Genomic DNA, 14,136 nt, shown 5'->3' on the forward strand with positions numbered 1-14,136 from the left:
AACAGAGAATCTTTGTTCGGCTAGTGAATTGGTACAGTTCCTCTCCTAGACCTCAAAGACACTAGAAGGCTGTCTAAAATATAATCTGTAAATAGTTAAGAGAATACTCATTTGATCAACAATCCCAAGCTCTGTTTTTCTTCCATGTGGACTCCTGGGTTGGCTAAAGTATCCCTCTGGTCAAATCAAGAAAGTAAGGCAGTACCCCAGCAGTACAGAGGAGACTACATAAAGCATTTCTGCAGTTGTGTGACAGGATACTGGCTCATTAATCAGAAAGTGATCACTTTCATTTAACCTGAGTGACTCTGGGGTGATCCTGTCAACACACCTTTACCTAGGTATTCACAAGATCAAAGGACATTTGTCTTACATGAGCTTGGCGAAGAAACATGAATGATGATTACGAATAACTAATATTTTTGTGAGCTAAACGTATAAGTGTGAGGTTCGTAATTGCAGTTGTTTTTCATTAGGTAGTCGAGTTTGTGTAAAATCAAACTCAGCATATATGTTCTAAACATTAATGCAGAAAGAGACAGTGTAATTGCTTGTAATTTTCTTCTAACTAAGATGCCTTTGAAATAGGCCTGGAGGGGATTGTCAATAATAAATCAACATCAGAGACGGAAGGAAGATCTGCAGTTATTCTGGCCTGTATGTGATCTATTCTTATGGTACCAAATGATGCCAGTTTGTGACTGCATCGGTTAATATGCTAAATATGGCAATGAAAACACCAAGAAATGCATTAAACATTACCCTCTCAAATACATAGCCTATGTAAACACACACACACACACACACACACACACACACACACACACACACACACACACACACACACACACACACACACACACACACACACACACACACACACACACACACACACACACACACACACACACACACACACACACACACACACACACACACACACACACACACACACACACACACACACACACACACACACACACACACAGAATCTGCACCTGTCCTCATGCATCATCACTATGCAAAAACACATATTTTCCCAGCTTCCTCACAGAGCTTGGAAGCCATCCTTTCCCCCCCCCCCCCCCCCATCCTTGCTGTTTTTCAGAGGGAATCGTTTGTTAACAGAGCAGATATTTGGTCACATGAACAAAATATGAACCGTGCGTTTGTGAAAAGCAGGCAAACAGAAGCAGGGGCCCACTCATCCGTTACAAGAATGAATGGCCATCATTAGCATGAGGCTCCCCAGCAGCACCCTGCAATGCAGCGACACACACAATGGCGAGTGCCACGCTTCCCCCTGCCGTTCCCCCAGAGAAGCCCTTTTGTTTGAGCAGCATCTGGACCTGACCTCCATGCATTCGAGGCTGATGACCCCCGTCTCAGCTCCTCATATCTTCTCCTCTCCTAACCTCCTCTTAAAATCCTGCCTCTACAACAAACCCCCCCCCCCTCCTCCTCCTCCTCCTCCTCCTCTCTTCTCCTTCACTATACCCTGTACGTTCTTCACACACATATAACCCCCCACCCTCCCTTCCTCTTCTAGCTAAGGAGAGCAGCCATCTCTTGCTTCTTGAAAAGAGGGTCTGTGTACTAGTAGGCCTTACACAAAGCCTGCAGGGTGAATTAGAAAACCTAAGAGGAAAAAGCACCAGGGCTACTGGCCATCTGTCCCTCTGGGTTGGACGTGCCTGCTCCGAGTGTGCCTGCCCCCCCTCTTTCCCTCACATAATTCCCACCCCTACCCCCACCTTCCCTGATTCCCTTAGCCTATATACACAGCATCAACCACATACACACAGTCTCTGCCATGCATACATCACAGGCTTTGGATGGCGGATGGCGATGAGAGTGGAAAAAAAGAAGACGGCGAGAATGAGGAGAGAATAAGGAGCTGCCACTTGCCTGGATGCAGAGAGAGCCTGAAGCCAGTAAATCAAGCCGTAATCCCTTTCATTGTGTGAGCGGCAAACAGAGAAATTTGTCTCCAACAATGATTTCCCCGAGATCGGCAGTGGAGTGGAAAACAAGGAAGCGAGGGAGTGAAGGACAGCGAGTAGGGGAGGTTGAGAGAGAGAGAGAGGGAGTAAGAGAGAGAGCGAGAGAGAGAGAGAGGAGGAGATGGAGGGTGAGAGCAGCAGAGGCAAGGAGACAGTGGGAGCAGCTAGAGTGTGACAGAGAGAGACAGAGGAAGGCAGCAGTCACCGCCGAGCCACAGGGACGCTGACACTCACTGGAGGATTTGAAGGGAAGAGAGGAGGACGACAGAGAAGAGAGCAGGGAGGGAGAGGGAGAGATCAGGGTGGGGGTGGGGGTGGGGTGGGGTGGGGGGGGGGGGGTGATTGGGTCACACTGTGGCTCAAACACTGGGATAACGCCGAGATAACCCTCATCCCCAAGCAGCAGCTGTAGACGTGAGGGAAATGAATCCCACGAGAGAACGACTTCTCTATCAATTGTGACATTTGCTGCACATGATCACAATGGCCATCTGTAGCAGCGAGGGTATGAAAGAGAGAGGAGGAGGATGGGTTGACAGAGACAGGGGGGGGGGGGGGGGGTTCATATAAACACACACATTCAAACACATGCCTCAAAGGGAAAAGAAAACACCTCGACCAGTGGTGGAGGGAAAGGCACCTGTTCGAGTCAAGCAAGAGGGAGCAACACATGTGCCCAGGAGAGGGGGAGGAGGAGACATGAGAGACACGGGACAAAGGAAACAGAGGGCTGAGAAGTGTGGCTTTTATTTGACTGCCTTTTGTCATTCTGCCTTGTCATGCCAAGAAAACATTTGCATGTGTGTGTGTGTGAGAGAGAGAAAATAAACAGGAGGTGGCAGCGATAGTAGGTCAACAGAAAGGGAGAGAGGGAGGGACAGGAAGAAAGAAAGAGAGAGGAGTGGTAAACAGTAAAAACATTTCAGTGCAGAGCTGACCAGCATTGTGTTGTGGCCCATTTTGCCTTTTTCAGTCTTTAGTGGAAAAAGATATGAGACAAATACACACACAGTCAAGACAAACATATTACCTAGACAGAATAAGTCTCATGATATACAAAATGTTTCTCTATGTAAACAAATTAAATGAAAAGACCAACAAAGATCATAATTTTTCGATGTTTGTAAAGCCTGATATAAAGGCCTTTTATTCCTCTGTGCCAAAGACTTTTGTTGAAATACATCTCTGTTTAACGTGAGGACATATTCTTTTTCAATATAAACGTAGGCAATGTTGTTGCTTTTAAATCAATCCCAGATACAGCATCCCACTGCTGTAAAGGCTGCTACTCACAAAGCACCATATTCACGTCTGAAAGAAATCCCCAACAAACTCCTTTTTACTGTTTGAGTCATATTTTCTGACTACCTGTGCTTTTGTGATCCGTTTAGACTTTTCTCTTCAGTATCAACTATATGACTCAGTGCTACATATGCAGTAACACATTATTTACATAGGAACAATATCGATGAACAGCAGCATTTTCCAAATCCATTCTGTCTAGTCAATGATACTTTGAAAACACTGGACCCTTTTAAATATTTAGGTTCAACACAAACATTTGAATACTTCTAATATTTCAAAGTAATAATGGGCAAATGCTCCATTCACAATGCAACATATATATATACATATTTATTTTCTCGCTGTACAGCTCAACTGAACTGCTTTTATACAAACATGCAGCCCGAAGTGCTTCAAATAACAAGATTAAAACAAATATCTGAACACTTTTTCTATTTTATTATGTCAACGCTGTCTGTCCTCTGTGCACAGGCCTTTCCATCGTGATATCTGTGAGAGCCCAACATGTTCCTCACATAATCAGGCAGGCATCTATTTTCAATATATCAGAACATCATAATCCCATGCAGTGGAGGCTCAGAGGCGGATTTACCAGTCACATGGCTGAGCGCAAGGGAAGGACAGACAGCAGAGAGGCAGAGAGAGAATAAGCAATGAGAAAGAAACAGAGAGAGAGAAAGAAAAAAAATATATGAATCTAGTCTAAAATCCTCATTTTTTTAGGGATTACCACAAAGCAAGGTCTCGTCCGTAGAAACAGGAAGGAAGTGGAATCATGTTCTATTTCTATATTGAATTAGGTATGTGCATATGTGTGATAATCAAGACAATTCACCAGGGAGGATCCAAGCACGCACACAAACAAACACTCAATAACACACATTCTAATCACATCCCAGAACCCCTGTGCCATTTATTGAAACAATTTAAGGCTAGAGCCACACGGAGACGAAACAGGTCGTATCCGCTACAGTTCTCTATCTTATAGACGGTTCGTCCACACGAGGCCGACAGGGAAACGCGGATAACGATAACGGGTCCCAAGGTGGGTAGATCTGCGGACGGAACGCTCTGGGGGGCCTAACGGCTCCGTGTGTGTACATCCTATACGATCGTTTCCTGATAACGATGAAGCCATAGCCCCGCCTCTCCCCGCCTCTGCTGCTCACTGCTGTAGCATGGTCAGTAGCTACTGTCAGTAGCTACTGACCATGCTACAGATGTTAGTGTAAAATCTACAGCTCCTCTACACCAACCATCAGCAACAAGTGGACATGGAGAACTACATGAACTACATGTTGCTAAATCCACCGCGGAGAATAAACAGAAGGGCAACCAGGCAACCATGGCAACCATGCTCGGGGGGTCTTCTTCTTTGCTTTTGGTGTATTTTGTGGTGGAAGTACAGTGCCACTTACAGGCCCGGCATATGTACTACAGCGTCTCCAGCGGGTCGAGAGGACTCGTGTGGACGGAATACTTTTTTGATATCGAATTCGGTTCGTTTTCCGTTTCGTCTCCGTGTGACTCTAGCCTAAGCCTCAAGCTTTGGTGTTATGAAAATTCAAGAAAAGACATGACATGAGTAAAGTAGGGGAATGAACAGAGTAGATTTGGACTGTGTCACCCAAACTGCTGGACTGTGTCGGATCCAATGGTTTGTTACGAAACCCAGCCCAGCTGTGGAGTCTGGCACCGTGCTGGATGTTTGGCTCGAGACACACTTTTTGAATATTTCACAGTTATGTGAGACAGCTGCGAAACTGGTGCCTATGGCGCGGCCAAGTCACCAGTGACTTTGATGGATAGTGATTTGAAAAAAATCCACAGTGATGGTGTTTGGAAATTGTATGTTTATGCCCGTTTCAGAGCTGGTGAAGATTTTAAATGATAAAAAGGAAATGAATAAGGACAAAATAATTTATGGGTGAGTGAAAGGCAAGAATGAGACTAAGAGGAGATAAAACAAATGAGAAAGAAGCTAAAAGAAAGTGGGTAATTGGGGTAAAGACGAATAAACTATGCCAAAGACTGGTTAAATTCACGTTAAAGCATTAACAAGCATATTATCACCATTAGAATGTTGTTATATACTCACAAGGCACAGCATGGCGATAGAGATTGGCTCTGATGGTCTTCTGCAGCTCGTGGTCGGGGGAAGACTTCTGAAACCTCAGGCTCAGATAGCGCTTCAGGTCCTTGTTGAGCTTGTGACCTGGAAACAGCAGACAGGCAAAATCAGCTCCAGTAAACAAACCTTCACGTCAAGAAACATCGTCTCTTCGCTGTTTACATGCCGGCATTTGACCAGAAGTAAGGTTATGAAAGGCTGTGACATTTCCATTGTTGAAATGCTCCTGGACACTTAAAGAGCACAAGTCAGACATTGTCTACTTTCTCTAGCCGATTTGGAAACACAGAAGCCCTGCAGTAAATATTTGTGATTAAGAATGGATTAAAATGTTCATATATATATATATTAATGTTGTGTCCATGTGATGAACAACGCTTACTTAAGCAAACAAATGTTGTTGAGCAGGAATAATGTTTACCATTTTCGTTCAGTATGTTAGCATGCTAACAATCTATCAAACATGGTTTAAAGACGGACAGCCTGACCCAGCGAAACTGCCATCAATGGAGCTTCGACCTACGAGATTTCATATATATAAAATGTAATCTATTTAATTAGATTGGCAATGGAGCAAATTGCAAATAAATAAACAACATTTACAGTCTGTGAAGTGCAGAGAACTTCACAGTATGTAACAGGATGTTTAACTTAAAGAGAAACAGAGATTGAGGTGGGTTTGGTTAATTAATTAAAATAGTCTCTGATTGGCTTGAACTCCCAGGCTTACTCAGCATCCATCCAATCAGAGGTGCAAATGCTGCTAGCTGAGTTTGGCTAGAGCACCGGCGCTCACAATGGGGCCAGATGGTCAGAGCTCGCTCTCACGCCAGGGTCTCATTTAGGACCATTTAATGATCTCCAAATATATCTTCCATGTCTGGGAGGAGCTGGCAAGCCGCTCTCTTGGGGGAGGTGCCATGGCCTCCTGTCGGCCTACCATCACAGCAGAGGAGTTTCACTTGGCCCCGTGCTTTCAGATGGCAGGGTCAGTGTGGGTAGGTAGTGTGGCATATTTCAGTGTGAAAAGGAATACTTGGGGGCGATGCATTTGTCAGATTTGATTGTATCACTAAAAAGTGGGTGTCTCTTTGCAAACACGCAGTGATAGGGTGTTGTAAAAAACAGTTTGACCTCCACCTACACCTCCCACAACAACATTGTTAGATCAGGGGAAAAACGGCAAGGCACAAATGAATAAATTAGACCTCAACCACATCCTTTGAAAATGCAAACAAAGTTTTTTACTATCAGAACACAAACCTGCTACTATGATAGCAATGATGCTCCGCTACAACTAACTCATGCAACAGTAGGTGGAAGAGACCAGAATAACTTTTATTTGGAAATTGTATTGTATGAAACCCTACATTTTTAATTACTCTTTTTCCCCTGCAATTACTACCAAAATAAGGCTTAGTTAATTTTGAGTAGTAGTAAGACATCTTTGGAGAAGGTCAATATTAATCCACAAATGTATGGTCAATTATTATTTTGTTTAAATTCATACAAAAATCTAAGTGTCGTTATGTGCTGGACGACTGCCAGAAAGTACAAAGTAATTATCAAGTTTCCAGTCTTTAAGCTAAGCTAAGCTAACTGGCTGCTGGCTTCATCAGAATCATAATTACTTTATTGGTCCCACAGACATATTAACTGCACATATATGACGGGGATATTCATCTTTTCATATCTCTCAGTTGGAAAGTAAATAAGTGTATTTCATCCAAATGTCTATGTAGGTCAGATCAATATGGGTTGACTGCCACCAGAGTTAGTCACATGGCTGTGGTTGATGTTTGGAAGTGAAAATCACACTAAATGAGGCAGGAAGGAGGTAGGAAGTGCTTGCAGCTCAAGAGGAAGTGCCGCTGCTGAGCGACTGGAGAGAGGGAGAGGGGAAGGCAGGCGCATCATAAGCCTCAGTGCAGCAGGTGAGAAAGTGAAAATGGTCTTAAAGCAGAGGAGTATTTGTCATCTGCCCTTTGGTGACATCATCTGTCAGCGTCACATGCACCTCCTCCCCCCATGGACATTACTATAAATACTGAAGCATGTAACACTAATCATGTGAAGTCCCAAAAGAAACAACAACACATGTTATTCTACAATGAGGATGGAAAAATCTGCCGCCTGAGTGACTGCAATTAGAATCAGCGCCCCTGATACATTTGGTGAGGTTGTGGTTAAGGTTATAATACAAATAATATTCAAAATGTAAATCCCATTCATAAATAAACATAGCCAAGCTAATATTAGCATAGCCATAATTCTGTCACTGGTATGGTTTTCTACCCAGAAATGGAAACACTGGTTGGTAGTGTACCTTGCTGTATTTTTCCATTCCACACACACACACACACACACACACACACACACACACACACACACACACACACACACACACACACACACACACACACACACACACACACACACACACACACACACACACACACACACACACACACACACACACACACACACACACACACACACACACACACACACACACACACACACACACACACACAACTGTGTAATTCAGTGCAAGCAAAGCACAGTCAGGTAATTGTTACCTAGCAACCAGCCAGTGCTGACGACCATCATTACGGTCCCTGCTAGGCAAGCAGCAGTCAGATTGTGAAAGGAAAAACAGACACAACAGCACATTTGCACTCACACACCACACATATACAAGTATTCTTTCAATTCATCCTCTGCTGCTCCACTTCCATGTCTATGGTGATCTGATTTATATGAACAGCTCCTCGGAGATACAATATGTTACACATACATTAGTGTTGTGCATTCAGCGTCGAGTCAGTTTTGCTGGCTCAGATGCTTTCCCTGAGATAAGGACCGCTGTCAGGAACAACCCCCCCTCCTGTGGGTACGCACCGCGAGCAGAGGGCGGGCTGCCCAGGTGTCGTGCTCCATCAAAGACAAAGTCATCAAATATTCAATATTTATGAGGACTAAAGCCGTGCGGATCAGAGATTACAATCACAACACTGTGTGTGCGCAGCTCATTCACTGTTTACTTAGTTTCTCCCTGGATTTGTCTTCACAAATGCTGTTTCACTTATCATATAACCAGATGTTACGGTGCTGTAGATGTCAAAAGGAAATCATAAAATAAAAACCAACTGGTTTTGGCTAAATCATTGTTTGATTTGTAACATTTCAGTGGTGTCAGATTTTGATACATTTTCAGCTCAGAGAGATATCCTCAGAAAGTGCTACACATCTTTATTTTCTTGCCAGATAATATTATGTTCATATTTGCAAAAATAATTTCATGGTATTTGAGTGATTGGAAAAAGCAATAGATTTTCTTTTCTTGACCCATTTAAAGTGGTTTCCCAGCAGCATGTACTGTAACAAAAGAAAAAAAAGAAAACAAAGCTTAAGAATCCAACAAAAACAACCAGATGTGGTGAGAAAATAGGAGATATAATCGCAGCTCCACCACTACTCGCTGCAGCCTTCTACACAATTTAAACAATACACAGTGAATTGTTCACCGTTTGTATTGAATGGAGATCCTTGTCTTGTATACAATAAGATACAGGGTATTGTCTGTGAATACATAGCTGTCCGTTTCTCCTAAATATAGTCTGAATTGTGCTGATATTTTTATAAAATGGTTTTATATTAAGGGATTACATCTTTTATTACAGGTGCAGATATTTAAAAAAAAAAAATGTAGATCCTGTATTACAATAACTGCTCAGTGAGCTTTTATAGCACACATCAATATAATCGACGTCAGTGTATTCACGCTTATTTGCAATGTAGAAAAATAGTCTCGGGACATTTATAATGAAACAATTACTACTCCAGCTTAGTAAAGTTGTGGCTCCACAGAGCAACATTTAAATTGAAACATTTGTGTTTGCCAAAAAAGCAATAAATGAACAATTTCGAGCCACTATTATGTGAATATTAGCTGCTATTCATAGTATTATATGATATTTATGGGATTATATTTTACTTTTGGACAATAAGTCAGACACACTAATTAAATGTGTTATCTTGGGCTCTGGGTAACTGGGCAATTTGAATGATTATCTGCTATTTTATAAATCAAAAGATGAGAAGATAAATGTTAGTTGCAGCCAGAAAAATGACACTGCTTTTCTGACTGTCAGTGAAAATACTACAAACAACTAAAAATCAGTCTCTTGATGATAAGATGGACCATACGAGAGCTTGAGAAGGATATTCTTGATTCTCCATAACAATGAAATCACTCCATCAGGGGAAATCTGAGACACCAGAGACGTTAGCGCATCGAGAGATGTTTCCTGGGAGCTGAGATTTTTGTGGAGCCGGCTGGTAAAAGACTGTTGGGGGTAGAGATCGGAGCTTTTTAACCGCGAAGAGATGAGTGAGGATGTGAGGGCCCTGTCGTTTTACAGATAGAAAGAGAGTGAGACAGAGAGATGGGTTTAACCCAAATAAGAGCGGATTATACACATCCTCCATGCCTCCAGTCAGCATTACATAACCTTAAATCTAGTTATGCATTCCTGTCTCATTTTGGGGAATATAGGGGGGGAGGGGGGATGTGTGTGTTCTCAGACATCTAAGGAGATCATGATTCACACATTCTCTCATGCACATTTCTATGAAAATGAAAACACAGATATACAAACAAACAAATGAATATCTGTTTTAAAGATGCAATCTTTATGGTTGTCTAAGCTTCAAGATGCAAACATAAGCCGAATAATTTATTAAATTCACAGAAAAAATTATCCATTTGATTATCAATTAACATAATTCTTTAATGCAAAATGTTCAGAAAAAGGTGTTTTCAGCCCTCTCAAATATGTATAGATATCTAAATCTTCTCTGTTTTCACATATAAAACTGGACTAACAAGACATTATCTTGGAATTTTTTTTGAAACCTCGATTTAAAAGGTTTGGATGTTTTTTTTTACGCTCTGCAACACAAAATGGAAGTGAATTTGGAGAGGATTAAATATAAAATGTTTGAATTTTCATAATGGTGAACACAAATGAACACAACATATGGTTGGTGGCTGCTTCAAACATCAGCAAAAGACTTTCAAGCAGCTGCAGCCGATAGTACCACATAACAGCTGCCATCACCACAAGTCACTGCTAATACCTGTCAATCACGCCTGTGGACGTAAACATGCCAGGTGGTTACCATTTCAAACAGAATAACAGATCTAAATAGCAGTTGTGGTTATCTGAGTTTTTTTGTTATCACATATTAAATGAAAAGCTTTTAGAGAGTGGAAGAATATAAGAAAACATTTACGTGTGTGTGTGTGTGTGTGTGTGTGTGTGTGTGTGTGTGTGTGTGTGTGTGTGTGTGTGTGTGTGTGTGTGTGTGTGTTTTGGGCGCTCTGTTCAGCTGCTGATTGGGATTCATCTCTCGTCCTCCAGCTCAACACTGCCCTCTGTGTCTCTGAGCCTCACCACTGAAAGTGTGCTTTACACATACACCGTCACCATAGCAACCCAGAGCCAACCAGCGAATGAGGTGAGCCATGTGTGGTCATTATGGGATGCTGCCCCCCAGTGGTGGCTCTCAAGTCTATGAGGTTGTAAAATACAAAGCTTTTTTAATGCCTGCTGTAGTTCATTAAAGCTACTAAATGAAAAGTGACTGTCCTTAAGAACAGTGAAGATAAGTACTGGGCTTTACATAACTGCAGTTAAATCTTGAATCTTATACATACTACTATTCTGATTGCTATTTCAACTTCTATTTACAGTAATAAATCAAATATAGGACAGCTTCTAACACCACTGCCACCCAGGTGTTTACATTGCACCTAAAAGTACTCAACAATCTTAGTTACAGTCAACATGGGATGGAAAGCAGACACAAACAACTACGACTAAGAGAAGACTCAAACAAGCATAACCCAATCAATTGTTTACTTTTAGGGAACAGACCACGCATAGATGTATCTGTTTATACTTGCCAATGTAGAAAGCCCCTAAATGTTCTCTGGGAAAATGCTGTATAGTTAATACCTTCCAATGTGAGTGATTTCTGCAAGCAAAATACATATTACAAGAGAAGATGATAACAGGTTGTGAATTTAAACACTCTCAGGCTTTAGTTTTACTGCTCAAATACAATTTAACAAACCTTACGAAAGATGAATCAACTTTGTAACTCCACACAGCTTCTGGACTTATCTGGTGTTATCTGGTGTAACACAGGAGAGAAAACCACAAAGATGCCAAGAGTCTGCATGCATGTGTGCGGTCAACACTGTCATCGCTGGCACAGATTATGTGTTAAATGAAAGGCAGGAGAGCAGCCAATCCTGCAGTAACACACACACACACACACACACACACACACACACACACACACACACACACACACACACACACACACACACACACACACACACACACACACACACACACACACACACACACACACACACACACACACACACACACACACACACACACACACACACACACACACACACACACACACACACACACACACACACACACACACACACACACACACACACACACACACACACACACACACACCTACCTAATGAAACACTACCTGTAGTGATGACAGAGAAGATTATGGTGCAAGACAAGATGCCTTCACAGGCTTGATCCCCACCAAAGGGAGTAAGGTGACACTGTCTGGGTGTTCGGCCCTCAAACAGCCAGGTGCAGTGCTCTGCATTTCAAGATCTACATGCTACTTCTAGGACATGCTTTAAATGTAAAGCTCAACATTTTCAGAAATGCTAGTTTGCTTTCTAGCGAGATTCAGATGGGGAGAGGAATACCAATCCCATCCCTGTCTGATCAATATGAAGCCAGCAGCCTTAGTTTAGCAAGAAAGCTGAAAAGAGAGGAAACTAGTTTATCTTTGCATGAAGGTTAAACAAATATAGGTACCAGACCCTATGAAGCTCACGGATCAATACATTGTTCCAGATTCATTTATGGAGCAATATGTGTTGGTCAATGTCTTGGGTGGGACTAACACGTATTAGTCCAATACAAAGGCTGTGCTTTCGACAAACACAAAGTTCGTTCTTCGTTTTTCTTGTCTATTTTTAGCTAATGTATTTAGTCCTACGGATACAAATACAAACTGGAGCTGTGAAAACATCAATTTGTGGTTGTGGTTACAGTTTTGATACAGATAGAACAAATGCATTATATATTATTCAGTGAGTTTTAGAGATTATGTTTGGCAGATTTTGTAACCTTCAGACTGAGCCAGGTTAGCCGTTTCCAGCCATTATGCTGAGCTAAGCTTCATATTTAATGTGTAGACATGAGAGTGGTATCAATCTTCTTTTCTAACTTTGCATACAGATCTTGGAGATTTGCTCCATATTACAGAAATCATTGCTGTACAGAACTAGAGGAGCAGTGGTCAGCTGGTGATTTCACAAGCCTGTCTGTTATCACATTTTGATTATTGCGGCTCCACTCTGTCTGCGTGCTTCTATCTGGTTTAGTGCTGTGGCACAAGAGAATCCAGAAACTTAAACTCAATTATAGACACAAAATCACCCACTAACTGTCCATTACTGTTTTATTTCTAAGAAGCCATTTTCTAAATCTTTAAATTGCCCCCTTTGTCATCATCTCATGCCATCTAAGTCCGATAACCCAGAGCTTGAAGAGCACAAAGAGAAGGCATTTCCTCCAGAGGACAAATAATATTGTATTTCCTCTTGCTGATTCCAAATAATGGCCACAGAGTAGGAACTGGAAATGCTGGTTCTTAAACAGTAAATTCCATTGTTTCAGCGGCTTCCTGTTGGTCTCAGGACATCCCGTCAGTCAACACTTGACTCTCCAGTTACACTTGAGAGCATTTAACTCTACATTATCCAGCAATATAAGGAGGGCCGACTGAGAGAGGTGGAAATCTGGTGGGATGCAACAGACAGAACTAATCCAATACTCCTGCTCTCAGTGATGGCTTTCACTCGGCTCTCTCTTGGTGTGATAGAGAAGCTGCAATCTCAAGCTATTACACAGCCATTATCCAGGCTGAGAGGTCATGACAGCTGATACAGCAGACGTGATGATAATGATATTAAACATGGGACACACTTGTTTTGTTCTCATGTCAATTAAAACACATTCACACACTCTCTCTTCCCCTTTCACACACAGATAAGGAAGCAGTATGTTGAGCTACTTTTTACCACTTGAAGCTGCCACTGTCTTATTTCGGCCTTCCGTGAGCCCTGTAATCAGAAAAGCAGGGGTGGAGAGGAAAAAACAACAATCACAGAGAGGTCCGCCGTAAAGCTCTGGACCGGTCCTTTGACTTCTCCTTCTATAATTACCTCCATAAGCAGCCACACCCAGAGCTGCTCTCATGTTATTCCCAGCCTAAAGCTGGGAATAGCATCATTTTCAGCAAAAGTTTTTTTTGTATACGTTTGAATTCCGCACTTTAACTCAAAAGTGTAACACAGCTTTTTAGGTCGGTTAATGCCTTTATCTGGTTACTCTATTTATTTATTTTTGGGGGATTTTGGTTCACCTATTCTATCTTTTAAGTGAGATTATAGTTTCCTGGTGATATATCTGAAAAGACAGACTGCATTGAAAAGTTATATAGGCCAGTATGCATTCAAGTGCCTATAGTCCCCCAAAAATAAACTGAATACATTTGGGTTTTGAATCGTGGGCA

The 14,136-nt window shown here is 42.0% G+C and overlaps 1 protein-coding gene across 13 annotated transcripts in view; it reads right to left on the reverse strand.

The window, feature by feature from the left end:
• LOC307036539 (membrane-associated guanylate kinase, WW and PDZ domain-containing protein 1-like) overlaps positions 1–14,136 on the reverse strand; it is an 84,265-nt gene that overhangs the window by 52,188 nt on the left and 17,941 nt on the right. For 12 of the 13 annotated variants that reach the window (XM_079676961.1, XM_079676951.1, XM_079676965.1 and 9 more), the window contains exon 2: positions 5,407–5,523. In XM_079676961.1, coding sequence (XP_079533087.1) covers positions 5,407–5,523 — 117 coding nt within the window. Of the gene's footprint in view, positions 1–1,908; positions 2,110–5,406; positions 5,524–14,136 lie in introns of those variants that run through there. The other variant, XM_079676952.1, reaches the window with a different exon arrangement.

The sequence above is a fragment of the Notothenia rossii genome (assembly GCF_949606895.1).
Source record: "Notothenia rossii genome assembly, chromosome: 4".
In the NCBI taxonomy this organism is placed as follows: domain Eukaryota; kingdom Metazoa; phylum Chordata; class Actinopteri; order Perciformes; family Nototheniidae; genus Notothenia; species Notothenia rossii.